The 13,079-nt window shown below is 42.2% G+C and overlaps 1 protein-coding gene across 1 annotated transcript in view; it reads right to left on the reverse strand.

The window, feature by feature from the left end:
- Positions 1 to 11,964, reverse strand: part of LOC104511972 (protocadherin Fat 3-like) — a gene marked incomplete at its 5' end in the record, with an annotated part of 66,823 nt that extends 54,859 nt beyond the window's left edge. Inside the window, 3 exons of the mRNA XM_010154780.1 lie at positions 8,812 to 9,045; positions 10,491 to 10,644; positions 11,713 to 11,964. Of these exons, the coding sequence (XP_010153082.1) occupies positions 8,812 to 9,045; positions 10,491 to 10,644; positions 11,713 to 11,964 (640 nt within the window). The remainder of the gene's footprint in view (positions 1 to 8,811; positions 9,046 to 10,490; positions 10,645 to 11,712) is intronic.
- Positions 11,965 to 13,079: the final 1,115 nt, after the last annotated feature.

Raw genomic sequence — 13,079 nt, forward strand, 5'->3', positions numbered from 1 at the left:
GATTTTTACAACTTAAGCAGTAAAGCTGGCCAAGTTCAATCCACAACACTGCTACTGAGAGAGGCTTTCACTGCTTTGTCCCTTTTCTGTGGCGAAATGACAGCCTTAACCCCAAAGGCCTTTACTCACATCAGTGCTCCAGCATGGGTACCATGGGATGAAAGCAAGGCCACAGAGGACACAGATGGAGATAACCACCCCTTGCTGAGGGGAAATGCTGGACAGAAATGGCAGCATCAGCTTTTAGTGCTACGATACCTTCCATGGGTGTCTACACCCCTGCTTTCTGTTTCAGCTGGGTCAGGTGTTGTCTTTTTTGGTCTCTTCACTCTCTTTTCTAGCAGAGATTTACATAGCCCAGGGTACTGGCTTACATGACAGGCCATGAATGCTTGCTTCCATCAGTGCTCCTGTGTGATTCACTTCCTCATGCTGATCAGGGATAAGCTTGATTATTTTTCTGAAGTGGGGTAGGTCATTTTGGATACACCTCATTTAGGGTTACACACGGCATCTGACAACATTGAGCAACGTAGCTGGAAGCAATGGAATGCACGTGTGGAGAGATATATATTTAAAAAATATGTATGTATATATACACATATATATACACACAGAGACACACACATACATACATGTATTTGTTTCAGTGATTCCATTTAAATACAGGTCTTGTTCAGTCAATGTAAGCAGAGACATACAATTCTCTTTGTCTAGCTCTTTGCCTCCACATTGTTAACAATGTCTCGGAAATCTCAAAAATTAAAGAAATTCATAGAAAGGACAGAGCATAAAGATAACAGGAATCTTGTGAGGTCACCTAATTTATCCCTGCACAAAGAAAGGATGGATGCAATTTATCCCCAAACACAGGCCTATCCTTTGATCGTGAACTTGCACAACCTCCTTGGATAACACAGTGCAGCGCCTCACTCTTCTTACAACTAAAAATTTTGTTCTGACTTTCTGCTGAGATCGAAAAAAAATAATAAAAGATGAGGGGAAAAAAAGAACAAAGGTTGGTTTCCTTCCTCAGAGCTACCTGTCTGATATCTGAAGACTGTTATACTTTATTATCTCAGTTCTCTTTTCCCTGGCATCCCCTCTCAACTGTTGTAGTATTTCCTGGTAGCATACATTTTGCAGACCTGTGATCTTCCTTGTAAATCTCCAGGTTGCCTGCACCTTCCTGAAAGTGGTGTACCCAAAACTCGACACAGCCTTTCAGGTCAGGAATTGCCAACACCAAGTAAAAAGGAAGAACTACTTCTGTTCTCCAGCTTTACCCTTGCTTACCCATCTCATTAAAGTATTTGCCTTTTCACATCAGTAGGAAAGTGTAAACATACATTCAGCCTGCGATTCACTGTAATACAGCTGCTTCTCTGCAGTTCTGCTGCCCAAATAACACTGGCACACTTGGCTATTCTTATCTAAACACAGGATTTCACATTTGTCTTCATGACTTGCACTGTATTTTTCTATACTGCTTTTCCAACTGTTAAGTCCCATAACTACGCCTTTGACAACATCCAGGGTACTTGCAGCCCCATTCTGCTTTCTGCCATCTAGCAATACAGACTTTATGCCTACTTATCTATTCAGGAATGGAAGTAAGAGCAATGCTGCACCCAGTAGCTTGGTTAACTTATCCCTCCAGGATAACTAATCTGATAACAGATTCATGCTCCCCTAGTTTGCTTATGAAAATATCATCAAAACCTCACTATAACTAAGCCATACCACCCATAATGTTACTTTCTATAAGGTCTCTTAGCTTGTTGCAAAGGGAAATGAGACTGGTTTGATGACTTCTGCTTGCTGAACACAGACTAGCTCCCTGTCATCTTGATACAAATATACTCATTATTTTAGTGCAAGTTGGGTAGGTAAGTTCCCCTGACTACCTATCTTCAGCTTTAAAAATATGGCCCTGTGAAAGATTTAACAATAGGATCATATAGACTGACTGCTTTTAGATCTCCTAGGTGCCTAGGCGTGGGAAGCAAAACAAGTAATATGAAGTAGGGCTTGTTTAGCCAGAAACAAAAGCTTTCTATCACATCCCCAAACACCTTGTTTGTTTACCTCCTAACACTAGGTAAGTCTACACTCCACAGAGCCTGACTATTATGTTTTATTTGGTATTTTTTCAGGGGCCCAATGTGCATTCCTAGAAGAGCTTCTGCCTTTATTAAGAAAGCAAAAACTAGATTTTCTCCTGAACAACTCCCTGGGTGGACTTGGACCTGTATGTGTCCTCAGGACTGGCCAGCCAACACAGAGCTTTGAGCTCTTCCCTTAACACAGTGATAGCTAACACTACTTCTTCCCTTAGCTCTGGGATGTAGGGTGTTGTGCTTCCAGTCTCCCTGTGGAAGAAAAATCTAATGGTAAGGACACCTTCCCAGGAAGGAGGAGTACGAGGGTGTATTGCCATAGACTATTACTTTCCACGGAACCCAACCACCCAACAGGCCACAGAGCAATGGTCACTCATGGTTTTTTTTTCTTTTTTTCTCTGACTGATCCCTGAACCCTTTTTCAAAACTGCCTCAGTGATGGTGGAAAGGACCCCCTACTTCAACCAAAACCCCTTACTTTTGCAATGCTGTTTTGCATAGCTGTAGAAAAAGGAATTAATAATTTAGGTCTTCCATATACTGCATTAGTGCACTAAACCCTGGACTATTTTAAAAGTCAGTGAGGCAAAGATGTGGGTAAGACATAGAAAGCTCCATGTATGTTTTAAAGAGAATGTGCCATCCTCTGGAAAGTATCTTGTTATATTTTACAAACACTCAGACAATATCCAGAAATATCATCTAATTAGTGCTGGTTTCATTGTCAAAGTTACCTACCTATTAGCTGGTGGGTTTTATTAAATCTTCTGTCCTATCACCTCTGTTATTCTTCTTATGCATGTTTCAATCCTTGTTTCCTTTGTTTTTAGATCAAATGACTCAAGTCTGATCCAGTTTAAGGGACTTGCTAAACATAAACAAACATGCAAAGTGGAGGTTTTCTATATACTGGCTTTGCTAGCAAGTGCTAAAACCAGTATCTATTTCAGTATTTTTATTATTCTGTCACTTGACATTATACACAACTCAGAGAACTGATCTTTAATTAAGTTGTGACTGTCTTCCACTTCTCACTAACACTTCTGCAATGTCACCTGACACAACTTTACCACTCCCCAAGCCCAGCTGTGTGTGCAAGAGGCTCAGGTGCCCTAATTCCTTCAAGACCAAAGCCCACCATTGATAAGGTTGAAGTCCTTATTCATTACTTCCATGCACGTGTTCCTGAAAGCAGTGACCTACTGGACAACCTAATGGAGTGATTTTTTTTTTCTGTGCTGTGCTCCCCAGCACTTTGATTCCGTTTTCTACAAACAAGTGATAAACCCCAGAGAACTATCGATGTTCCTCAGTTATTATTTCTGATAGATATTTCATTTATATTGTTTTATTGTTTCTTCTTTTTTCTCACTGACCCAAGGAGAAGACAAGAAGAAAAAGAAGATATAACACGCTTGCTTCACCATGCTTCCGGAGGTAGACACATTCCAGACTGGACTGACAGAAACCTTAAGGAAAAGTTATATTACCATTCTTCCCTAGAATAGGTATTTCTTATTTGTTATGTACCTGCTTTATGACTGCACATGATAAGGATTGGAGGTTGGTTGTTGTGTGGGTTTGGTTTTTTTTTTTTTTTAAACCAAGCCTTTATTAAAACAGCAAAACTCATTGAGTCCAAATCTTGCTGGGCAAGTATCAGTTTTGTCATAGATTTCTTTGAAATCCAAGACAAAACACTGCACCAGAAGCTGAAAGAAAATGGCACTCCCTCCCCAGTTTCCTAGGTTCTCCAGCTGCTCACCAGGCAGGTGAAGGGCCACAGTTTGCTGCCCCATACTTCTTGGTGGAGGAGGTCTGGGTTAGGGAGCAGATGTCTCACAGTGAGAAGGTCAAATGCTTCTCCAGATGGGCTGAGTCCCTTCTGCTGCAGCTCTCCCACTTTGCATGAAGAGGTGAATAATTAGTCCTCCACCAAGAGAACCAGGCTGATTAGAGATTTGATTGATTTAAACTCTCCACATTAAAGGCAAATGCACTAATCAGATGATTGCAGAATCTGTTTAATAAATCTTGGTCCAAATAATGTTTAACTCTATACAATTCTTTAAAAGACACAACAATATACCAGTGACCTGTATAACATGGCTGTATAAATTTTGGAGAGCCTCAGGTTTTATCCTGTCTCTCTGAATTAGGCTTTCAACACCCATTTTTTTTGACAAATAAACCTCAGACCGTTGAGCATTCTGCTGTGAGGCTACAGGCTCTGCAGGAGCTGGGACACATGTGTAACTCTGGGCATCCTACACACAAATGTGAGAAAATGCTTTGAAAAAATGCCTATTATTTTTCTAGGATGCATTACTGAATGCTGTTAAATCTACTATTAGATATGGGAAAGTATCTTCCCAAACTAAAATTTCTGTGGAATCTCATCTGCCATTAATCTTTCTCTGAATGATGTCCAGATGGGAAGAATGGTCAGTCAGAGAGGGCATCAGTGTGGTTTGCTGCCTGTCAGCAGTGATCTGCCAGGCGATGGTGAGGATGTTATGCTTTTTCCTGTATCCACAGGGCAGGTCTCTGGTTATTCCCAGAGGGCCCTTGGGGTGCCCATGTTGCACAGAACTCATGGAATATCTCCATCCTTGGAGATATCCAAAAGCCTGCTGGACACAATCCTAGACAATCTGATCACAGAATCACAGAATGGTTTGTGTGGGAAGGGGCCTTAAAGACCATCTAGTTCCACCCCCCCTGCCATGGGCAGGGACACCTTCCACTACACCAGGTTGCTCAAAGCCTCAGCCAGCCTGGCCTTGAACACTTCCAGGGATGGGGGCTCCACAGCTTCTCTGGGCAACACGTTCCAGTGCTTCACCACCCTCTCCGGGAAGAACTTCTTCCTGATAGCCAATCTCACTCTCCGCTCTTTCAATTTAAACCTGTTACCCTTTGTCCTGCCACTACAGGCCCTTGGAAAAAGTCCCCCCCAGCTTCCTTGTAGCCCCTTCAGGTACTGGAAGGCTGCAATAAGGTCTCCCCGGAGCCTTCTCCAGGCTGAATAAGCCCAATTCTCAGTTCAGGGCTGGCTGATGTAGATGGCCCTGCTTGAGCAGGGTGGTTGGACAAGATGACCTTCCAGAGGTCCCATATAATCCCAACCACTCCATGGCTCTGTGAACCCTGCAGGATGACACCTCTGTATCCACGAGGCCAGGAGACATGTTTCTAGGAGGCCACCCAAGGTGCTTCACCTCTGACTTGTCACCATGCACAACCCTGCGGTACTCACCTTCACCTGCAGTGAGGGCCCTTCCTGACACATTTGCTGTTTGCATGTGCTGCAGAAATGGGGTAGGGGAAGACAGGGTCATTCCTGACAGAAATTGGACTGTAAACTGAGAGAAATACAAGTCACAGACAAAACTATGTCGAAGAATAGGGCAGCTGGCAAAGAAGGAATGCCTGGGTGGGCAAGCGTGTGCAGGGTTCCGCTGTTTGGGATGTGACTGCTATTCAAGGAAGAATCAGCTCAGTCAGAATTGTGTTTCTGAGAACTCCTAGATTCAGATAGCCAGACCGTAACCCAGGCACCCTGCCTATGCAAGGGAGTTGTGTGGCTCTGGGGATGGAGAAGGGGCGTGGGGATGAGGGAGAGCTGAGGCCAGAGCAGAGATGTCTGTGCACTGCAGGGAACTCTTTGCAGCCAAATAAAGGCCACTCCTGTCAACTTTTTCTCTGTCTACATGTGGTTTTTTTCCTTCACACAGGCTGCCTGCAATACAAAGTGCATCTTCCAAGAAAACCTAGTCCATCTGTACAGGTTGGTTGTGTAGAGAATGGTGGAGGACCTGCAGGGGTGGCTATCAGCCATGACTTGGACCACAGCCTGGCAGGCAGCGGTGGCAGGCAAGACAGGGCTGGCTGACAAGGTCATTCTCCTGCTGAGAAAAATTCAAACCCCATCTTCATCACAAACCCAGAAAAAAATCAATAGGTCAGTGAAACCACTAAGCAGACTATAAATGTTGAACTGGTGCAGAACTGCCAGTGCCCCAGTGGCGATGAGGAGGACTGCAGAAGGACGGATGATGCACAGTTCGCATTTAGCACAGTAAATGTGTCTGCTGTCGGTAGGCTACGCCATCAATCAGCACGGAGACGGGCCCGAGCATGGAGGTCATTTGCAAGGCAAAGCAGCTGGAAGCAAGGCAGGACTTAACCATCACTTAAAGCACTGCTGAGCTCAGACCATGTGTCATTCATTCTTGTGTCCTGCATGCGAAGCCGCGACGCTGTACGCATGCAGAAAACACGAGCAGCTCTGGAGATGGGTATGCACCTGCAGCTCAGGTTTGGGCTCCAGGTTTATTTTGAAGTTTACCCATTTCTGAATGTCATGCCTGCCATAAAGTTCCATGTAGGTTTTCTCAGTGTTGCTCCTATAGCATGACCCTGTTTCCTTTGAAACGGGCTGATATTGTAGTTGTGTGATGGGTTTCCTCACATAATTACACCTCAGCGTTCACTCCAACTCTTCCTGTACCTTAATTTGAACAGAATGGAGTAATTTGGCACTCTGATTTGAAGACAGTGGGAGGTGGAAAATCCACTGCTCCCTGTGAACTTCTCTAAAAAACTGCAAAGCCGGCATTTTTCTTTCATTTCTTAGTTTGCAGATTTCCAAACCTGATGGTGGTTAGTAGGAAATATCACCTTGTGGAAATATTAAGAAGTTCCAGTGGAAGGAAGATGGCAGAAAGAATTTTTTATATTAAAGTGCTAACATGCCTTAACAAAGGGACCTATGTATATTCTCTCTCCTTCAAGTGACCATTCTATATCAAGAGGTTATGTAAAATGAACTTGCGTGCTAGAGCTGGAGAGCTAAAGCCATTTTACTCTGTTGAATGCTGTGAAAAAGAATCACATCTCTCCTCTGGTGTGTACAGCTAGTTTCTAAGCATGTACCCAAATTACAAATACATTAAACAACAACTAATGCTGTAGTCCTGAAAATTCCCAGGACATCATGAGTTCAGGAACTTTAAGAGATATGAAAGGCATAAGGCAGATATAACTATTGTCCAGTTAAATGGAAATGGTCTGAATTATCCAACAGTGTCTGACCACAATGAATGTCAAAAAATTATTTGTATGTTAACTAATGGCCTCACTGATGGTTTCAGGATAGCACTCCATAAAACCTTACAGGAATTTCATAGCCCATCAAGAATATCAATCATACATTTTTTTTCTTCTGTGCTGGGAACATTACACTACCTGAACTCATTCATTATGCAGCAATAGGGAGCCAGTGATTTCAGTATGGTCAAACAGAAGAGTAATTAATATAAAATCAAATTTTAGATAGCAGAGTCATTTTCATAAGATACAGAGTCTTGTTTGATTTCCAGGTCTAAACATTAAGGAAGTACATGGCCCCTTCTCATTCATCACATACACTCTTCCCTTTAACTTATCTAGTTTCAGAAAGAAGATGTAGCAATTAGCTCATGTTTTGTTTTGGTTTTTTTTTTTTTTTTTAATTGCTATACATCTTATTATGTGAAGTTGGTGCTAGCAAGAACTTTTATTGACAGCTTTTGATTCTAATACTTTCTGTCTTCCCGCTCTCCTTGAATGTCACCTCACCCATGAGAAAAATGATAATTAAGACAACAGTGGAAAACAACAACACTGGTTCTTCAGACATTTCAGTACTTTACTACCAGTAACTGGCTTTTCACTGCAGGACAGTATCATAATTTTAACTGTGATTTTTCTACAAAGGCATATTATGCAGCTCTTCATAGACACATTAATGAATGCTTGCTGCTCCTTTATTGATTCCTGTATATTTACATTATCAGCCTTAGTAACAACTAGGACTTCCAGCATGCACTGTACTTCAAACAAAGAGATTTTAACGTGAAATATTTTTTCATTCAATGAAAGGTCTGCTTTTTATGTGAAGCTACTCCGGCCACAGTTTTTAGAAAAAAGTCTGCAAAACCACAGGAAGAAAAAATAAACTGTGGGATTTATTTATTTCAAATGAAGTGAATGAACTAAAAAAATCTGATATTAAGAAGGTTTTACCACTGTGTTATGCAAAAAAAATCTTTAAATATTTATAATTGGGCCCAGATTTCAAGGTTGAGGTCCTCATATAATGAACTATTACACTTTAAAAGAATGTACAGTTAAGCAACCAGAACATTTATAATGTACACTCAGTGTACAACAATAGTTTTATGCTAAGGTAACCAGCTGGAATAAATGGGAGTTATAGCAGTATAAAACTCTAGAAAAGCTGTGATTAATCAGGTATAGATCCCTATGGCATGTAACTGTATTATTTGCATAAACAGAGCCATAGGTATTCAAAGCTACGGCTCAAGAAAAGAGGTGAGACCACTGGAGGAAACTTGGAATTTACACCCAAAGCTATCATTTACCCCCCTGATGGAGAGAATAAAAGATGACATGCTTCTGTGGCTGCTGCAATGCTTTTCTGTTTGTAACACCATTATGTCAAGCTCAGCCATGAGCATTTTGATGTAAAGAAACAGGAGAGAGAAAAATGGGGAGCATGCAGAATCAAAAGGAGGAAAGAATGAGGAAAGGCAGGTATAGAAAACTTGATCTGTATTGCAATTCCACCAACCTGCAGAGCTTTCCTGAGCATTAATTATTGTTTGCAGTGTTACTCACTTACCAACATCAGGATCAGTGGCTTGGACTCTTGTTAACAAAGCTTTAGTGGCTGTATTTTCATAGACGCATGCGGTGTAGTGATCAGATGAAAACACTGGTGGATTGTCATTAACATCTTCTAAAATAAGATGGATTTCTGACTGGCAAAACCTGCCACCACCATCTGTCGCTCGGGCAACCAAGTTGTACGCAGGGATTTTCTCTCGGTCGAGAGGGGCCAAGGATTTCAGCTCACCTAAAAATAATTAAAAGCAGCAGCCCTCATTACTACTGTAGCAACATCTCTAATTCTAGATAGTGAGAGTATTCAAGAAACACGTATTTCACAGGAATAGGAAAAAAAGAATCAACCTTGCTTGTTCCAGTGACTGGATTAAAAACTCACAGCAGTGTCACTTTTCACTCTTCCCCTAAGGACGGGAGCTGCCATTACTGACACAGGGAGCACACGCCACTCTTGGTGGCCCTCAACACCCTGCAACTTCACCTGCATGAACACCACTCTGTTCTTCCATGTCTGCTTTTCTGTTACTCTCAAGATCTATAGACTCATACACAGAAACACACTCTGAACCTGATGACAGTCGCCACCATGAATTGCGACTTTTCAAAAAATACATCAACAACCCTCTCTCTTCTCCCCACAAAGCAATCTCCAACCAGCTCTGAATTCCCATAGGTACCTCTGGCATCTAGTTTGAAACAAACTTCTTATTCTCTTACAGAGACAAGTAGCACAATAAACATCAGAAGCAACAAAAAGCCAGCTTATCCAGACTGTGAGAACTTTACCCATGACCCATTTTCCACAGCACAGATAAACAACTGACAAACATCGCCACGTCAGCCAACAGCTGCTACTAGTTGGAAGATAAGTTTTGGGTTAGTTTTGTAAGGAGTGTAATTTTCAGTTAAATAGAGAATTTATTATTGAAGAGGGCAGTACTTCCCCTTCCACAGACTGCAGAGATGTCCAACAACTCTTCAGCCATTGGTAATGCTATGGCAATAGTGGGTGCTGCCTCCTGCCAGTAAGGCGGAGGAGGCACTTCACAGCAAAGGACTTAGTCTATCATTATGGAAACCAAATTCCTAAGAATAACAAAGGGGTGGGATTTTTATTCATGGGAAAATGATTTTATTGAGCTTTACTGCATAACAACCATGAAATCTAGATCTTAGCAGAGATCAATATCTTTTTCCAGACCAACTGCAAAATATACAAGACCTTTGTAGCACTCTGCTGTGGCCACAAATTCATTATTGATATCTTTTCTCCCCCAAAATCTGTATATAAAAGGAATGTCTATTTTACAGGGTCTAAACAACAATATACCTAGACGAAGATAGAAGAAAGTCTGAAGGTGAAGGAGAACCATGCTGGCAGCTTCCCCTCTTCCCACAGACTCCAGGAAAAGTGCCCCATACAACTCTCACCTAACTTGAAGACTGGCAGGGGAACAAAAGAGTTTGTATCCACTGTTTTGATTACACCATTCAGCCTGGTCAACAAAGACATCCCTCTTTCTCCCTCCTACCCGCCGAAGTGATCATCTACACCTGCCGTAACTGGAACAACTTGCTGATAACTGAGTGTAATCTAATTCTAGTTATGGAAACTGGCCTCCACTGATGTCAAGGGTTTAAGAAGGCTACTCAGAAACATTGTTGTCATCTTACCATTTTCTGGATCTAAGAAAAACTTATTGTTCCCAGCACCATAGAGAGAGTAGCGAATTTCACCGTTGGACCCAATGTCTGCATCTTTAGCACTGATTTTAAGAATGACTTTGTTTGATGGTATGTCTTCAGGAAACAGTGCTGTGTATGCAACCTAGAGACAAAAACAGAAATGTAAGCTATCCTGCAGCAGTATTTTATAGTCCTTGCACAATCTTTGTGTTAAACCCTCTGTAGTATATTTTTTCTATACATGAAACAATGTTCTTTTATGTTACACATATCTAGAAATTAAAATCACTGCTAAGCTCTGAGGTGTCACAAAACCAATGCCAAATTATGACTCTTAGTAGGGCTCGGTTTAGGTGTTTGTCATAGTTTAACCAAAGGCAGCACAGTGTTAAACGCGGTCTCATTTTCTATCTTCCCTTTGTTTCCTCCACACCCATGAAATGGAAACTTTGATGAGTGTGCTAATGAAGACAACTGTTTTAATCGCCTCATCCAGCAGTGTCTGAGGGAGATACAGGCTGTCGGTCCCCAGAGTGGTGCTTGCAATGACAGTGGCCCATCAGTGATAATGTAATGACGGGAATTACAAGAGTATATACATACAGATATATGTACTAAGGTTCTGTGAGCAGCACCATTAAAGAAATCTGGGTTTCATAGTGAGTTTTTGTTCACACAGATGTATCTATTGCAGTATTATCAGTTCCCCACATTGCCTTCCCACAGAGTAAGAGACAGTTAGAGCTGTGACAGTTGCGGTCAGGCCACAAGGCATGCATGCTTGATGACATGAGAGCAAGCTACAGTCTTCCACCCTTTCCACCGGGTTTCTGACGTCTGCCAGGTTCAGGAAGGCTGGAGTTAAACTAGACTGAGGACACTGCAGCGTTGGTTGTGAAGAGAAAGCATCTCTTTTCTGCAGGGGAGGAGTGGCTGCCTGGTGCCACCTCAAAATGCTTTACTTTTTCTAAAGCCAACTTAAGGCCACTGTGGAGAAGACGGCTCTGCTACCTTTACTAGATCATTAGCTTTTCACCTTGGCTTCACATGACTGTTTCATCCTACTCCTCTCCCAGATCACTTCAGATTCTTCAACTACAATCTTAAGGGTGAAAATGGGTATCTGAATACCTGTAAATAGCAGGGTCACCCATAGGGAAACCATCACTTCCAACACAACAGTTGACTGGGGCGGGTGTCGCTAACTCACCTGTTCACAAACTGGATTATTATCATTAACGTCAGTGACGGTCACTTCCACAGCAGCTTGGGTTACAAAGAGGCCATCTGTGGCGGTGATGTTCAGATAATAAACGTCTTGCTCTTCCCGATCTAGAGGCCTTTTAACATAAACCTTCCACTCATTCTGAACCAATCCCAGAGCAAACTTCCCTTTGGGATTCCCTCCTGCAATGAGACAAACAACACGCGATGGGCTGGGGCGTCCCTTCAGGACTCCCACCTAGTTTAAACACACAGATGCATCTCAGAGGAGCTGGACTAAGCAGCCGTCATTTGTTTTACAGTGATCGGTGCTTTCAAACCCGCCAACTCAGGAAATGTGTAATGAGATTACACTCCCTGTGTTTATTGCCCCCTGAACGCCTTGTATGAAAGGGAACCAATAACTTTCAGTGGAAACAAAATCCATTTAGCAGAGCTGAAGATGATCTCTTGTTTAGTTCCCCGTAAGGGCAATCAAATTCAAACTGTGAACAATCAATAGTACTCTCAGGCTGGTACAATTGTCTTTCCACTTAGTCTCGGGAGAGGATGTAATACACTGTAGCTCTTGTTACCAAGACAATTTCATTAGCTGTTGATTATGCAATCAAGGACTGGAAGTGGGTTCTATTAAGGAATCCTCTAATGAAAGCTTTATCATACAGCTGCGCCGTTCTTCTGTTCATTAAAATTCCGGTTTTAAAAAAAGTTTACACGACACAGGAAGACACATTAGTATTAAATAGTCCTAACAAGAGGTCATTTGAGAAGCAGTAGGAAGGTAAGCAGTACAACGAGACCAAACGTATCCAAGAGCGAAAGCTGGTGGAAGGAGTGCAGGAGACGAAGTACAGCTTTCGTTCGTGCCCTAACACTGACACTGAACCTGGCAATGTTGCTTTTCCACATCATTAAATTGCCTGGTGACAAAAGCAGGTTGTAAGAGGGAAAGTTTTGGTCCGCATCACCCTCAGGAAGGAAGTAAGGACATGTCACATGTAGAAGGGTACAATAATCAAGACGGTTGTTAATCTTTGCAACAGCTATTTACTCTTTAATCTGAAATGGTTTAGTCCCCTGCCTGCTCCATGAAGGAAAAAACATCCAATCACCTTTCTCTGAGCCCAATCTTAACCCCCTGCCAGGACAGATGGTAAAATCTTTGAAACCAATGTTGTGGTTTAACCCAGGTAGGCAGCTAAGCTGCACATAGCCAGTCGCTTATTCCTCCCACGGTGGGATGGGGGAGAATTGGAAGAGTAAAACTGAGAAAACTCGTGAGTTAAGGCAAAGACAGTTTAATAGGTAAAGCAAAACCTGCATGCACAAGGAAAGAAAAAAAAGGAATTAATG

This window comes from Eurypyga helias, unplaced genomic scaffold (genome assembly GCF_000690775.1).
Source record: "Eurypyga helias isolate BGI_N326 unplaced genomic scaffold, ASM69077v1 scaffold8647, whole genome shotgun sequence".
NCBI classification, from domain to species: Eukaryota; Metazoa; Chordata; class Aves; order Eurypygiformes; family Eurypygidae; genus Eurypyga; species Eurypyga helias.